This window comes from Papio anubis, chromosome 5 (assembly GCF_008728515.1).
Source record: "Papio anubis isolate 15944 chromosome 5, Panubis1.0, whole genome shotgun sequence".
Classification (NCBI taxonomy): Eukaryota; Metazoa; Chordata; class Mammalia; order Primates; family Cercopithecidae; genus Papio; species Papio anubis.
Window position 1 is genome coordinate 20,964,589 of NC_044980.1, and position 16,436 is coordinate 20,981,024.

Consider the following 16,436-nt stretch of genomic DNA (forward strand, 5'->3'; position numbering starts at 1 on the left):
TATTTTATTTTGCTGCTCATCAAAGAATCACTAGATTGTAAGAAACTCTGAGAAACTGTGCAATGAATTTCTCCTTCCAAGCTTAAATGAATGGCACTTTTTTCTTCTAGGAATTTTCATAGAAACACAACCTGAAATTATATCTGTGACTAAAAGCTGAATCTGGTGACTGTTAAAACCAATTTTCCACACACCAGTACAATATTAAGCAAAACCAATATTTATTTTAATGTGTAATTTGAGCCCTGAGGCCTCTCTTTATAAAGAGGAATATTTTTTCTTTTCTTTTTTTTTTAATTTGATTTTTTTTTGGAAAAGAAAGTAACATTTTAATGAACAGCTTTAATGTGAACTAATGTTAAGATCAAATATCGTTTCCAGAATTGGGGACTTACATATTGAACCTGATATTTTCATATTTATTTCAATTTTCTGAAAGGATAGGATAAACATATGTCTTAGCATACAGTTTAAAAAAGAAAAAGAAAACCTTTTGAATTAGAAGACGGTGGAGATCAGGAAGTGTTCTCTTGTTCTCAAAAGGAATGAGGAGAGTCAGAGTGTCGCTATTGCTTCTTGACATAAGGACGTCTTTGTTTTATGTCCTCTTTATTTCTGAATCCTGCAATACCATCACAGCAGAGTGCACTGTACACCACTTTAAATGATAAGAGTTTCAATAGGCACTTTAGTGGAATTAAGAAAAATCTAACACTCTTCCACCGTGATGCCACATAGCTATCTTCGTTCTAGGTTGTCATGTCAGTAAATTGTATTGAATAGGCCTGAGCTTGTCTCAGCGTGATTGTGAAAAAACCAAACCACAGAACGAAGCAAGTACACGTTATAGGATGTATCTCGTGTTGGCAGAATAAACCAAAACTGACAATACGATTAATTTAACAACTTGCTAGAAACCAGATAATCAAAGGAATCTTGTCCCAGAAAGTCTGTGTGTGTGTGTGTGTGTGTGTGTGTATGTGTTTGTGTGAGTGATTTCTATTAATATTTGTGTTTCTTTTTCTTTTTTAAAAATCTCCCCTCTCGGTTGTATTTTAGCCTTCACGACTCCCTTAAGTGACTTTATCAGGGTTATAACTCTCTTCTTCGCCAAACATGTCTGCCAAGACTTTAAAGCGGGGTCCCCAGTCCGTCAGGTAGTCGTAGTCCTGGTCGGCTTCTGTGGTGAGAGAGTCTATAGAGCTGAGGGACTCTGCCACGGACCCAGTCCCTTCATAGGCATATGTGGCCAGTGAATCGTACGGTGGGGCAGTTGGGTCCACATCATTTTCCTGTAGCCTTTGATGAATGAAATCCCTTATGTCTGTGTTATCTTCCACGGGTGGTCTCTGACGAGGTAAACAAAGAGAGTCTGGTTTTATATCCCTGCGAATTTTGTTCTCCTCAATCACTTTTGGGTTTCTCAGAGCCCCGATGTCGAAAGCCTGGGTATCTTCCTCCCCGCCTCCTTCATCATCGTAATGGATGACGTTGTCTCTGATGTCTTCTTTAGAGGTCATCAGGGTATCTTTTTTCTTCTGCCTTCGCAGCGCTACATACAGTACGACTATGGCTGGAACAAGACAAAAATTGCAATTTGAGAATAGAAAGCAGATAGGTCATTTCATCTCTCCATAAAAATTAAAAATGATTAGGGGTGGCTGAGTTTCGTTAATGGCCTCCAAGTATTTTAGGGTCAGGTAAAAGTGTGTGTTGCAACAAAAGAAAACATGAAATAATAGTTATTCCACTCATACAGAAAATTGTTAGCACTAATACAAGAAAACTTGAATATTATCATCTATAAATAAGACTATCATTCATAGCTAACTTCCCAATTGGAACATTCCTTATTTTAAATTAGAAATTCATGTTTCTTATGCGATAAGCCCAAATCTTCACTGTGACAATTATTTTTATAGGCAATAAATAAGAAAGAGAGAAGTAGAGGAAAAGGAAAGATGGAAGGAAGGAAGGGAAGGGAAGGGAAGGGAGGGAGGGAGGGAGGGAGGAAGGAAGGAAGGAAGGAAGGAAGGAAGGAAGGAAGGAAGGAAGGAAGGAAGGAAACAAGGAAAATATAAGGACCTTAGTTTATAAATCTTACAAACTAAAGCATCGATTTCATTTCTTTGTCCTGCCATATTGAGACAGTTTTTAAATCAAGAGCCTAGAATTCAGGTTACTTTCTTGAAACAATATTTTAAAATTGTTAATTTATGTACTTTTATAATTAAAATCTCTCTCTACTTCTAGTTGATTTAAAACTCTCCGCTAAGTCAATGGTGTTTATTTCTTCTATGCACAGATACAAGTGACGATGTCAGTGCTCAGCTTTTCTTGTCATAATAACCCCTCTCCTCCATAGTGGTGTCAACAGGTGAAAGCTAATGTGTGTTTGGTTTGCCATAGCAGAGTCTGGAAGACACCTGTCATAGAATTATAAAGTAGAGAAGAATGCATAATGATAAAATTTCATGTATTCTCTCTTCCTCCAAAATTAGAGATGGACTAGTTGGAAGGAGAGAGGAGATCCATGTAGAGCTTCTGTACAGTGGGTCTTGGGGAGATGTTTAGCACCCTACACTCCTCCCATGGGTTTATATTCTCCTCTCAGAACAAAGGACACTATTGTTTGTTCCTCTACTGAGTATGTGAGAGACTGCAGACCTCATGGAGCAGTCCCATATATAAAATGAGTTCAGAATCACCATGGCTGAGAAAGAAACTAGCTGGATGTGTCTGAGGTCCATTTAAAAGGGATCCAAGCACCATAACTTTCTGTGCTTCTTCTCACCCCAAAAAGGATATGAGAATGGCTGAGAACAAGCTAGTGGACCTAAAGGAGTGTGACATTGGTCAAGGATGTCAAAGATTAGACGGATTTTTACGCAGACCTTATGGCTGGACAAAGAGTGTCAATATACACTGCTGTATACCAAAAATTCACAATGCCTAGAATAGTGCTGGAGCTCTGTGGATGCCCAGGAAGTATTCGGATAAATGAGTGGCAGGTGGCAGTACATGATAAGGATGACCTGAGCAGATTACTTGCTACAGTGTATGATGGCCAAAGAGGCCAAAGGAGAACATCCTGAACATACCAAGCCATGTTAGGTTGATACTGTCGACCCAAATAACAAACCGAAAGAGTTTCTCTGAAATAAAATATATTTATTTGGAAATAGAGTATAGCAATGAGAATGTGAGTGCCATAGTAAACTATGTGTGTGTTCAGGGAGATAAAGGAAGACAAAGGTTTTTAAAGAAAAAAATGAGGAGGATACATAATTGTTTTAAATAATTATCCTTGACTACAAAGATTAATAACAAGGGTGATGCCAGTGCAACATTGGACAGGCAGTTGCTGGGCAGATGTCCTGGCAGAAGTGATTTTGTACAAGGTTGTGATGGCCTTTGTGTGGGGCCATGATTTTTACAGTTTTTTTCATCATCAGGCATATATGGATGAAAACCCTCTCTCCATGGTCTTCTCTAGCTCTATTTGTCAGGATTTTCTTAACATTAGTGACTCCATTTTGATTCTGACAACTTTCACAATATAGAAATACTCCAGGACTCAGCTACAAGTGAAGAGAGGCATATGAGAGAGAAAAAATTCATTTGATGTTAAACATCTAAATGATCTCATTACATTTCAGATGTGAAAATATTACTTGGAATATGTCCTTAAGGTTTATCTTAACACAAAGAGATGCCCGGGATAATTTATTATGAATTATAAGGAAATAAAGAATACTTTGCTCTGCACACCAAAGTTTCTCATATGGAATTCACATCTACACCATGCCAATTGGACTAGAACTTCACCCTCCACATCAGCATGAGCTTCTGACTCAGGGAGTGCTCTCCACAAGCTACCATTTAATGCCTTACTCCGTGCCTTACATCCTACTAATTAATTTTTTTCTTTCCTAGAGGTAAAATCAGGTGTCCATATTTGTCAGATTATTTTTGGTTAATTAGTAAATATGCATATATAATTTGATTCCACAATACCCAATTGTATATCTGTTGCCATTTGATTTTAAAGGAATGAGGTGTAATAGAAAATCTCTCTCTACTTTTGTGAATCTGGCAGTCGATTAATAAATGGAGAAACTGAACAGAGTTGATGGAAGGGGGAACCCCCTAATAGGTTTATATTCAATCTCACCGAGATAATATAGAATACATTTACTTCAATGATTTTCCTTTGGAGTATTTCCAGATATTTTATTCTGTTCTGTTCTAGTGGGAGTGGTTAGAATTTTGATGTAAGGAGATGCAAGAAAATGGAAGAATTACTTCTGGATGGCAGTTTAGACAGAAAAGACAAACAAATTTGAGGATTACTTTATGTTCTGTTTCTTTCTGTTCTCTCTTTTATTTTCCTTTCTTTATCTAACTGGAATCTGAGAACCATTGTTCATCAAGTATATTTTTTTAAAAAGATGATATAATCTCTTATTAGACAGCAGCAATTACTAGGATGTAAAACAAATTGAGAAGTTAGGTATGACATGTCCTTGAATAAAAGCTTGTTTACATGATAAATTGAGGAGAGAGAGAGAGGAGAGAGAGGGGAAAAAAAGAAAGAAAGAGACCAAGCGAGAAAAAATTAACAATGATTAATATTGAAACCAACCTAAGAGTATAACAATGCATAGTAGAATTGCAATCAATGCCCCAGTGCTAAGTCCTACAGGTAGAAAAATTGCTTCCACATTACAAGACAGGATGGTGCCATCAGAGTCACATCTACAGACTCGAATAGTCATTGTGTTTGTGCTGCTCTGGACAGGGTAGCTGCTGTCTTCAATTATAACAGGGAGGAAATACAACTCTTGCTGCCTGCGGCTGTATCCATTTCTTCGGGTTTCAATCCCAGCTGTGTTGTCTACAAAACAGGACATTTATGGTAACATGGTTACTATGAGCTTCACTTCAAATCTTCAAGTTGGTATCTGCTCAATAGTAAGAAGCTCTTCTTGAATCAGGAAAAATGATTCTTATTTTCTTTATTTTTTTTTCCCATTATGAAAACTGCCAAAATATAATCAAAATAATCATTAGAGGAAAAATAAACATTAATCTTGTCTGGTAGGAGAATTAAATTTTCTGTTCAGAAAGATTATGGAATACTTTATAAGACAGGAAGTGAATTAAATTGATCAATTTGTTTCTGACATTGCAATCTCGTTAAAAAGTAATTTTGTAAATATTTTCATGCATAATAGAAAATATTAAACTATGAATGTAAATTATTTCACATAAGAACCTATTCTTTAAACTATATTAAAACCAATTGACTATTTTAAATTAAGAATTTTTCTGTCTACATGTTGTATATGTCTATATGTTTATAAATATATGTTATATATGTTTGTATGTATGGGAATACTTTCAACTCTGCACATCAGCTGGAATAAGAAACATGGAAAGGAAAATAAGGTTTGTTAAAAACATTAAAAGTTGTAAATACCTTGAACTATAACAATCACTACTTTAATATAATTTAAAAAGTAATTCATTGTAATTCTGGTTAATTCAAAATCATATTTACTTGTAATAATGTGAGACAATAAAAATTACTACTTTTATATAAATGCAATTAATACTTCTATTGAAGGTGCTCTTTTGCATGCATTTTCTCTTTTATTTCTACACAAATAAGCAGGAATTTTGTTTTATTCATAACAATATTTCATTTGTGTGTCAAAGTAACCCCTAGAAATGCTTTATTTTTAGAAATGTATCAATATGTAGTTTAGTATAGCTACGCATAATACTTGAGAATAAGGTAAGATAACTTTAGAAAAGTGTACAATATGTTACAATTGTGCAAGTCTGTCACAAACATGTTTACTATTTCAATCAGATTTCATTTTTCTATTGGTAGACTTTAAATTAAACAACTGAAATTTAGGCAGGTTCTTCAGCAATAGGAAGCACCAAGATGAGAAAACTTTTTGGGATATGATTAGGGATGAACAAAAGGATATTAATTGAATCAAAATTTAAATATTAAGCAATTGATGGTTAAACACTTGAGTCTGTGGAAAAGGAACAGGCTAGGAGTGAAGTTCGTAATCTGAAATGAAAATGACCAATAGAAATAGAATGTCTGGTGTGTCTGCACTTGGGAGGAGGTAGGGATTTGGTATTCTTGAACTCAATGCATGTGTAAAATGGCAGCCTAACCCTTTTTAAAATGTTTATTTTCAACTTATTTATTTATTTTGAGATGGAGTTTCACTCTGTCACCCAGGCTGGAGTGCAGGGGATCAATCTCGGCTCACTGAAACCTCCGCCTCCTGGAATCCAAGCATTCTCCTGCCTCAGCCTCCTAAATAGCTGGGACTACAGGTGCCCGCCACCACACCCAGCTAATTTTTGTATTTTTAGGAGAGATGGGGTTTCACCATGTTGGCCAGGCTGGTCTCAAACTTCTGACCTCAAGCGATCCATCCACCTTGGCCTCCCAAAGTGTTAGGATTACAGGCGTGAGCCACCACACCCAACCCAATTTATTATTTATTGAAAATTGACCATAACAAATTTATTGTGATATCTGTAGTGAGAAGAAAAAGACACACTATATTTTATTTCCTCTCTAAATGCTTTCTTTTCACTAAAAATACCTTACAAATCTAACTCATTATAAAACAAGGAACATGGTAAATGGCACCTGAAATTTTGTGACAAGTACATGTTTAGTCCATGAGAAAGCACTCTGCTATGACGCAGTATCATCTGGTTCCCATTAACACGATTAATCTGAAGTGGATCTTTCAGCAAAGATACATTGTAGAAAATAGTCAACACTTGGGTTTGGTGAATGATGTGACTATCTACCTAGTTGCTGAAGCCTATGACCTGGAAATCTATTTTGTCTTATTACATGATATACACATATTGAATCTAGGGCATCTATCATGAAGTCTTATCAATTCTATTTCCATCCACTTGTCTCCATCCTCACAGTCAGTATCCTAATCTAAGGCTCTCACCCATTTCTTGCAATAACATCAGAACTAGTTTTATCTCCCTATGATATATGCTACATCCAAGCTGATTTCTCTATAATGTAAATATGAATATGTTATATTCTTGCTTAAACCTTTCAAAGACTACTAACATTATTGGTTTAAGTTATCTCCTGAAATAGCTTCTGGATAGGGTCACCATATGGTCCAGTTTGTCTTTGACAGACCTATTTTTTGTGTGCTATTGTGACATAACATTATTAATATTTCCCACTTTTTTATAAGTGTTTCAGTTTTTATGATAAAATATGTAGTCAGTCTCATTATAAATGACTTCAAGATTGGACCGCTGTTTCACTTACAGCCATTTGTCACATTGCATATTTTATTCAGCAAACCCTACTCAACTTCCTTCAGTGATAAAATGTGGAGACTCTGATTTTGTGGAGACTCTGATTTTCTTTGCCTAATCATTGTAGCAAACTAATCTCTTCAAAACATCCTCTGATTCAATCATCATCATCACCATCTCAATATAATTTGTTCACTTGTTCTATATGCATTGAGTTTATAAAAATTTATCTTGTTATTATCGGGTTATAAAATCAGGTGTTTTGATGATTATTTTACGGAATATGGAAACTTAGAGGGCATAAAATACCCAAGGTTACAGACTAATAAAGTCACAGATACCGTTTAATACTCAACCTTAATATTTCTAATCCAGTGTCCTTTATATTTTGGTAATGGTTGTAATTTTAGCAGATGTAATAGCATTAGCAGTAGCAGCAGCAGTAGGAGTGCTGGCAATAGTAGTGGTAGTAGAAGAATAAGTGTACACCATGCAATGCTTCACAGTCATAAAAAAGAATGAAATCGTGTACTTTGCAGCAACATGGATGCATCTGGAAGCCATTATCCTAAGCACATTGATACAGAAGCAGAAAACGAAATACCATGTATTCTCATTTATAAAAGGGAGCTAAACTTTGGGTACACAGAACACAAAGATGGCAACAGCTAACACTAGGCATGCCGAAAATGGGGGGAAAGGGAGAAGATAAAGGGTTAAAAAAAACTGCTTATCAGGTTCCAGGTTCACTACTTCAGCAATGGGATCATTAGAAGCCCAAACCTCAGCATCATGAAATATACCCATGTAACAAACCTGCACCTGAATCTAAAATTTTAAAAAGTAAAATTAAATTTAAAACAAGTTGTATTCCATATCATGTTAAATAATAGATATAGTCCACATTTAAAGTGTAATGTTTCTATTCTTTGCAGGTAGAATTATTTATCTGCAATTGTTAAGTGGCTTTTTTTTAATGACTAGAGTTTCATTTACACTAATGTGTAAAACAAATTTTACACAAATTTATTTTTAAAGAGTTTCATTCCTTCCTTTCCATTCATCTTTAAGTAGCAAATTCTCATTATAAACTATGCAAACCATGTCTCCCCCTCCCTCTAAATAAATAAATAAAAGTGTAAGTGTAACCATGATGGCACTGGTGGTGGCTAAAATGATCTTGATGGTAACATGTTTTAGGCATTTTGTTAAGGCTTTGAAAATATGATTTTATTTAATAAAAAATACTATGAGATTGACTTGATTTAGTAAAATTGTATACATTAAGAGTCTGTCATTTTGGTAGTAATGGAGCAGAAATGAAAACCTATATCATTTCAAATATAATACCTGCATTCTTTAAATTTATTTTTTATTTTTTATTTTTTTAACCTTTATTTTAGATTTGAGGGTAACGTGAAGGTTTGTTACATAGGTAAACATGTGTCATAGGGATTTGTTGTGTGTATTATTTCATCACCCAAGTATTAAGCCCAGTACCCAGTAGTTATGTTTTCTGCTCCTCTCCCTTCTCCCATCCTCCCTCCTCAAGTAGACTCCAGAATTTGTTGTTTCCTTGTTCCTGTTCCCAAGTTCTTATCATTTAGCTCCCACTTATAAGTGAAAACATGCAGTATTTGATTTTCTGTTCCTGCATTAGTTTGCTAAAGATAATAGCCTCCAGCTCCATCCATGTTCCTACAAAAGACATGATCTCATTCCTTCTCATGGCTGCATAGTATTTATACACACACACACACACACACACACACACACCACATTTTCTTCATCCAGTCTGTCGTTGATGGGCATTTAGGTTGATTCTGTCTTTGCTATTATGAATAGTGCTACAATGAACATTTGTGTCCACATGTCTTTATAATACCTGCATTCTTAACCTGTGCTGTACTGTGTTATTCTAATAAAACAGTTTCTAAAGAGCTCCTTATTAGTAAGTATAAGTAATGTGCATTTGGGACAAATGATATGTTTAAAACAGGGAAAACATTCAATTTCTCAGAGACTCTTTTATTTGCTTGACTCATTGAGAGACTGTCCACATTTACAATGGAAGCAACCTGCCTTACTAGACAGTCTATATAGATTAAATATTTAATTTACTACTAGGTATAGAATTTTGCCTTTCTCATATAAGGATTTCATATTTTCTGAAAATGAGTGCTTCAAAGAAAAGTATTGATTCCTCCCTTTGTGCCTTTTTACAAAGATACATGATAAGAGGTAAATTTTTCTGTGGTTACACTTACTTCTGAAGTCACGAACTGTAAAATTTGGTTTGATAGCAGCCTCAGGTGATAATCTAAAGGAGAATTGTTGCCCAGCAGGTGAAAGATCTCGGTCTGCAGCACTGACTATCTGAATTATCTGAAACAGAGTTGAGATTAAACTTGAAGTCGGTCGTCAGTTTCAAAGAGGACTTTACACACCAGGCTACTAAATGTATTTAATGAAACATGCAAGTAGACAGAAATGACACTTTTTGAGTCAATAACAGTAGGTCAATTATTTACACATAATTTTTATAAAGAAATTTCTAACATTTACAGGGAATAATGACAGGAACAATTACAGAACATGGGCTAATTTCAAATTGATATCTGCGTAACTAAAAAGGTAACCAGCATTAAAAATTCACACTAATTAGCAAAGTAAAATTAAAATGTACTTGCTTGCATTTTAAATTAGATCAAATAAATGCTTTCTAGCCTGAATATAAAAATGCTTACTGAAAACAAAATCTCTGGTTATCTAAAAGCCCTTGTGATAGCAAAATTTTAGTATGAGTTATGTTTTGTAACAATGGTTCTATTTTCATAAATAAATAAAATGATGAGAAGGAGAGATATAAAAGCAGTATATCTGCTTTCATTATGTTTTTCTTCATTCGATAGGAATACAAATTGTGTTTTCAAAGAATTTTTAAAAGAGTAAGCACTATCGTTCCTGTTACAAAATTTTTCCTAAACTGCTCCCATACGTTGTGTATCTTACAGTTAAAAGCCCGGTACTTCAATGAAATGCCCTTAAATACTCAGAGAATAAAAATAACTTCTGAGAATCAACCTGTGAAATTTACAATCCATTAAATAGATAAGCAAGTAAAAATGGCGTTGAGGCATGTATTTATTAACATATCCAATGGCTGTGCATCAGACAGAATTTCAGGAAGTGTATGTAAGAGATGACAAGGGCAGAGTGTTGGCCAGATAATCATGCTCTCAGACTACATTTGAATATGCGAGAGGAAGGCTCTAGATTTCAGACACTATATCCTGGTCCCAGTGTGTAAAGCATGCATTACGTGATCTTACATCGATGCTATTAAGCATGAGAATTCAGTTAAAACCCAATTTTATGACTATGATCTACGTTCCTGTTTATCTGCACACACACATGGATAGATAGATGATAGATTTGTAGGTAGGTAGATGGATGGATGGATGGATGGATGGATGGATGGATAGATAGATGATAGTTATGTATGTAGGTGGGTGGATGGATGGATGGATAGATGGATGGATGGATAGATAGATAGATAGATAGATAGATAGATAGATATCACTGGGACCTTGGATATACAGTGCAGTGTTAGTAATTTCTAATTTAACAAATTAATTGGTCCTCTTGTATGAATTTTGATTTCTTGTCTTAGTGTGAATTAGTCACACAGACTCTATTTAAGCTTTAAAATTGTCACGGGGAGGCTTTCATTATTCAGCACCAAAGTCTAAATCATGGGATGTGTCTACTTAGTCAGTGAATCACCACACAGACCCTATGAAACCAACTTTCCTTCACTTAGACCAATGTCTACAGATCACTCTATTTTGCTGATAAAATTTCTATATATTATTTGGGGACTGGCTGTCAAATTTTGCCTCTAACTGTTATAAACTAGTACCATTTACTAAATTAAATGTATAACATCAAAATCTATCAAGAATATCACTCTAGAATAAAGAAAAGTCCTTAAGAACAGCATATAGATATGAAGACTTTGTTATAGACTGGAACTCATCTGGAAGTGTCACTTGGGAGTCCCTGCCCCAAGGAAAACAGCTCCCATATAAATCTTCACTGATTTACATAGCATCATCTTTCCTCCTATTCTTATTTTTTCAGAATAAATACATGAAATGTAGATGATCGATAGGCAGATAATAGATAGTAGCATAATCCAGAGGAGACAGTTCCTCTGCATAGTTCTTAGGCCAGTGGCAGAATGTCAGGGCTCAAAAACAGAAAATATATACATTGCTCATATATAGATTTCTTATATATTACAATATATTACAGTTAATTTCTCATATATTACAATTCCTGAAAACTCAATGGACATTTCAGGGTTATGCTTTGTAGAAAAGTATGGCTCAATTGGACACAAAAAGCCCCAGAAATGTATTTTAGAATAAGAGCCTCTAAGAATCCAAGATATTCTTCAAAATTTTGTTCAGATATGAAAAAATAACATTGATTTCAACTAATTTCCTTTTCTCAACTCAACAAATCCTTTAATTTATTGGACAAACATACAGCATTAAATGGAGCTCTATTCCCGAAGGCTTCCATTTGGAGCATTAGAAATGAAATTCTAATTGATCTGAAATCATTAATATCCTCAATCACCTAAAAGCTAAAGAACTGGCTTTTTTTTTGTCTTTGTTTAGTGAAGTATCCTGAAAGTGGAAAATAGCTAACTTGATGAATTTTGGTGAACCTCTTCAAATTCCCAAAACAACCAAATCGGGTTATTTATTTGGGCCCAAATATTTTTGTAGCAACTAGGATTTCAGAAACTAAAGAAAGCTGTAGGCTCATCCCATATAAATTGTGTATGCACTTAAGGTAATAAATTTTAAGTGTATTCGGTGCCCATCCAAAATTAAGGATGCAGATTTCTTACTTGAGAAAATATCACAAAATGAGTTATGATGTTAGAAGATTAATGAGTCCCCAAATTATCAAATGGAAGAGTAAAGCAGCACAGTCCACTAGAAGTTTCCATGGTTATGAAAATATTCTATGTCTGCAGGCACCAAAATAATATCTACTCACCACATATTGAGCACTTGAAATGTGGTTAGTATGAATGAAAATATAGTTTTTAGTTTCATGTAATTTTAATTTTATTTTAATAGCTATACAACTAGTAGACATCACAGGTTTAGAACTATGGGACAAAGGTTCTGCTAAGTGATGTAAAGCATGGAAATTGAAAAAGATACTAAAGATTAAAGAATGACTTTTTTCAACAAAAATACTCTTTTAAATATCAAGATTTATTTCAAGAACTAAAACTTCAATTTACTCAAGTGAATAGTTATGCTATTTAAAGTTGATCAAAAATAGAATAAACCAAAGCATACCAATGCATTTTCCGTTTTTTCCATTTGGAATGTAAGTCCACAATATTAGATTAAATATATTTTTGTTTCATGACATACTCTTTTAAAAATACCCATGTCTGATTCCCTTTATATTATTCCTTTATTCATTCATAAGACTTTAGGGGGAAAAAAAAGAAGAAAAAATGGCAACCTACCACCACCTAATATAAAACCATTCACAATCAGTTTCATTAACTTTGTGGTCTTCTTTCCTCATAACATCTTCCCACAACTACATCTCCACAGAATAATATTAACTTCATAAGAAAAATGAAAGTCAGACATTTAAAATAACCCAGACGTTCTCCTCAAGGCCACCAGAGAGGGAAGCTTTGCATTTTCAGGTTAGATTAAAAGATTTGTTGTGCAACTAATACAAGCACGTGAGCAAAATAAGAAATATACTGGGAGAATGCACTCTAAAGTGACTGACTTACTGGGTTTACAGTCACAAGTTCTTTAGAAATTTGTGAGTGGGGGCTGGGCGCGGTGGCTCATGCCTGTAATCCCAGCACTTTGGGAGGCAGAGGCTGGTGGATCACGAGGTCAGGAAATTGTGACCATCCTGGCCAACATGGCGAAACCCCGTCTGTACTAGAAATACAAAAAAATTAGCCAGGCGTGGTGACCGGCACCTGTAGTCCCCGCTACTCGGGAGGCTGAGGTACAAGAATCACTTGAACCCGGGAGGCGAAGGTTGCAGTGAGCAGAGATCGCACCATTGCACTCCAGCCTGGGGCCAGACTGAGACTCTGTCTAAAAAAAAAGAAAAGAAAAGAAAAAGAAAAAAAGAAAGAAAGAAATTTGCTGGTGGATCACTTGAGGTCAGGAGTTCAAGTCTAGCCTGGCTAACAAGGAGACACCCCGACACCCCATCTCTATTACAAATACAAACAATTAGCTGGGTGTGGTGGCACATGCTTATAATCCCAGCTACTTGGGAGACTGAGACAGGATAATCACTTGAACACAGGAGGTGGAGGTTGCAGTGAGCCAAGACTGTGCCATTGCACTCCAGCCTGGGTGACAGAGCAAGACTTCCTATCAAGAAAAAAAGAAAAGAAAAGAAAAGAAATTCAACAGTAGGAGAATAGAAAAACATAGCAGAATCCACAAGTGTAGACCTTTATACAAAGAACTTTCACTAAGCAATCAGTACTTCCTCCATGTAGTATCACCTCCACATCCATTTATCTATATCATTAATTTACAAGAGTTTAATATCTTTTATGGTTTATTTTATGAAAGGTCTGATTCAGAAAAATAAATATTTGTGTATACATTCATGTCTGGACTTATAACTTAACATACATGCATATGGTGTGTTTTTATACATTCAAGAAACAATATTTATAAGATACCTGTCCTGGCTTGGCATTTTCACACACGGCTGTCTCATATGGCACAGATATTTCTGGAGGAAATTCATTTACATCTAGGACATTAATCAGTATATTGACTTTGCTGGTTAATAAAGGGTTACCTGTTAAAAACATATAAAGATAAAAGATGATTACAAAATACGGTCAGTTATTGCTCCTACAATAAATGGTATTTAAATTAAAAAAAAAATCAGCCTTTATACAGAATGAAAAAAATCCTTCTTCTTTTAGGAAATTCTGGGGGTTCCAACTACAAGTTGATTAAAAAAAACTACCTTTTTATCATCTTGTAGTTGGAACCCTTAGAATTCAACACCAAAGTAAGGCCAACTATTTAACTGATATTTTAGCAACAAGTGTAGCCCTTTCTAAAAGAATGACTAAGCTATCGTACCGGGGTTAGTTCACAGAATGAATCTTTACCAACAGTGATATTTTTCCTCAGATAAAAAATTGTCTATGTTGCACCCACATAATGAAAACGTTATTGGTTGAATAATCTACATATTTAAATGACTCACTCAAAATGATTCCTCCTAGAAGATTCCTCCTGAAAAGAAGAATTATAACCAAAAAAAAAAGAGAGAGAGAAAAAAGGCTCTTTATAAATGAAAAGTATTAAAATAAACCTAAGGAAGTAGAAATAAGAGACGGATTATGGAAAGCTATATACTTCCTTAAATTACTTGCTGGTGATAAAAAAGGAAGTAATAAACGTTTTTGCAATAACTTCCTTCTTCCTACTTCCTAGTATCAAAAAGACTGTCAGTTTGACAAGATGCCTCTGCCAAAATCCCATCACAGGTTTTGGACCCAACCTATGGATTATTATCTGGATCTCTGTCATTTACTGAATAAAACTAGGAAATAATTAAATAAACCAATAAAGCATAAAATAATGTACCTATTTGAACTTGTGCAATATATAATTTTACCTTATGAAGTGTTACAGATGGATAAGCTGTTACACATTGCTGAAAGACCTCTTGCCCAGAGGCAGAAAGCTAAATGAATGAAGAGTTTAGATCCAAACCCAGGATTACGAAAATGCAAAGACCATGTTTATTCCATCATACCTTCTCTATTGATTGGTTTATGAGTTAAACTCTTCTGCAATGCCACCAAAGACTTCTAATATTATTTTAGATGTCTATCTAGAATACTTCAAAGAATGCATACAAAATCGTTCCACATGACTGATTTTGAAAGGTATACAATATCTTGCTTCGTTAAAATTCTTTTAAAAAATACATAACAAACATTTGACACAATAGCTTTAACAGCATTCTCATATTCACATACGACAGTGAAATTCATTATTTGCACCAATACCAGCACAGATAACATAAATTGCTTATAAATGGTTAGTTCTTATAACACCGGGTGTGCTTATAAAAGGTAGATTAAAAATCTTGGAGAATTATTCAGAAAATACATAGTATTTAAAAATTGATATTGGTCACAAGCCATGATCTTATTTGATAGAAACTTTTTAGCCCGTTTTTCACAAGCTATTTCACCTTTTTTTAACTCAGTTTCCTTGTATGAAACATATGGTTTTCATAGGCCCTGCTTCACAGTGGTGTTGCATTAAATGAGATGGTATTTTACAAGGTGTTTGATAAATTTTGGTAAATATCGTTACTCTTATTACCATTTATACTTTGTGGGGATGATCAAGATCTGTTTCTGTTATTGCTACTCGTTATCTGCACAGTATAAAATATAAATAAAAGTCAACAAGTTGGTTAAACTAGGTTTACTTTTCTAAAGAAACTGGAAATTATAAACAACAGCAATGCCTAATGCCTAATACTTTAGAATCTTTGCAATGTACAAATATTCAAAAGCACATTACAAAGATGAACTCACTTAGACTTTACAGCAACTATGATATAGGCATTATTTTTATCTCCATTGTGTATGTGAAACTCTGAAGAGATGGGGATGTAACTTCTCAAATATCATAAGTTGAAAGTGGTAAGGCTAGGTTTTGATTCCAGCTGTTCTGATTCCACAGCTCATGCTCTTAAACTCTATCATATATTGATCTTTAGATGAAAAAATAAACCACTTTGACAATCATATAGCTACTTACAAAAAGACGACTAATTCATTTTATAAAGTTTAGTCAATAAATGTGAATAACTTAAATTACTCAACATCTGGGCAATGTAAAACTCAGTTTCTACGTTTTATTTTACATGGTATATAATGTATGAGTCCTGCAGCTACATGAAAAGGAAAATATCTTTTTTACTTTTTTTCAGTATTACGGTTTTGTTTTATTAAGTTGATATGACAATCG

General features: G+C 34.4%; 1 protein-coding gene across 5 annotated transcripts in view; it reads right to left on the reverse strand.

Moving 5' to 3' along the window:
• Positions 1 to 204: 204 nt before the first annotated feature.
• Positions 205 to 16,436, reverse strand: part of CDH12 (cadherin 12) — a 1,145,481-nt gene continuing 1,129,249 nt past the window's right edge. For 4 of the 5 annotated variants that reach the window (XM_031666714.1, XM_031666715.1, XM_031666713.1 and 1 more), the window contains 4 exons: positions 14,108 to 14,229; positions 9,606 to 9,723; positions 4,646 to 4,897; positions 205 to 1,573 (listed from right to left, as the gene is read on the reverse strand). In XM_031666714.1, the coding sequence (XP_031522574.1) occupies positions 1,074 to 1,573; positions 4,646 to 4,897; positions 9,606 to 9,723; positions 14,108 to 14,229 (992 nt within the window). In that variant the 3' untranslated portion in view covers positions 205 to 1,073. The remainder of the gene's footprint in view (positions 1,574 to 4,645; positions 4,898 to 9,605; positions 9,724 to 14,107; positions 14,230 to 16,436) is intronic. The other variant, XM_031666717.1, reaches the window with a different exon arrangement.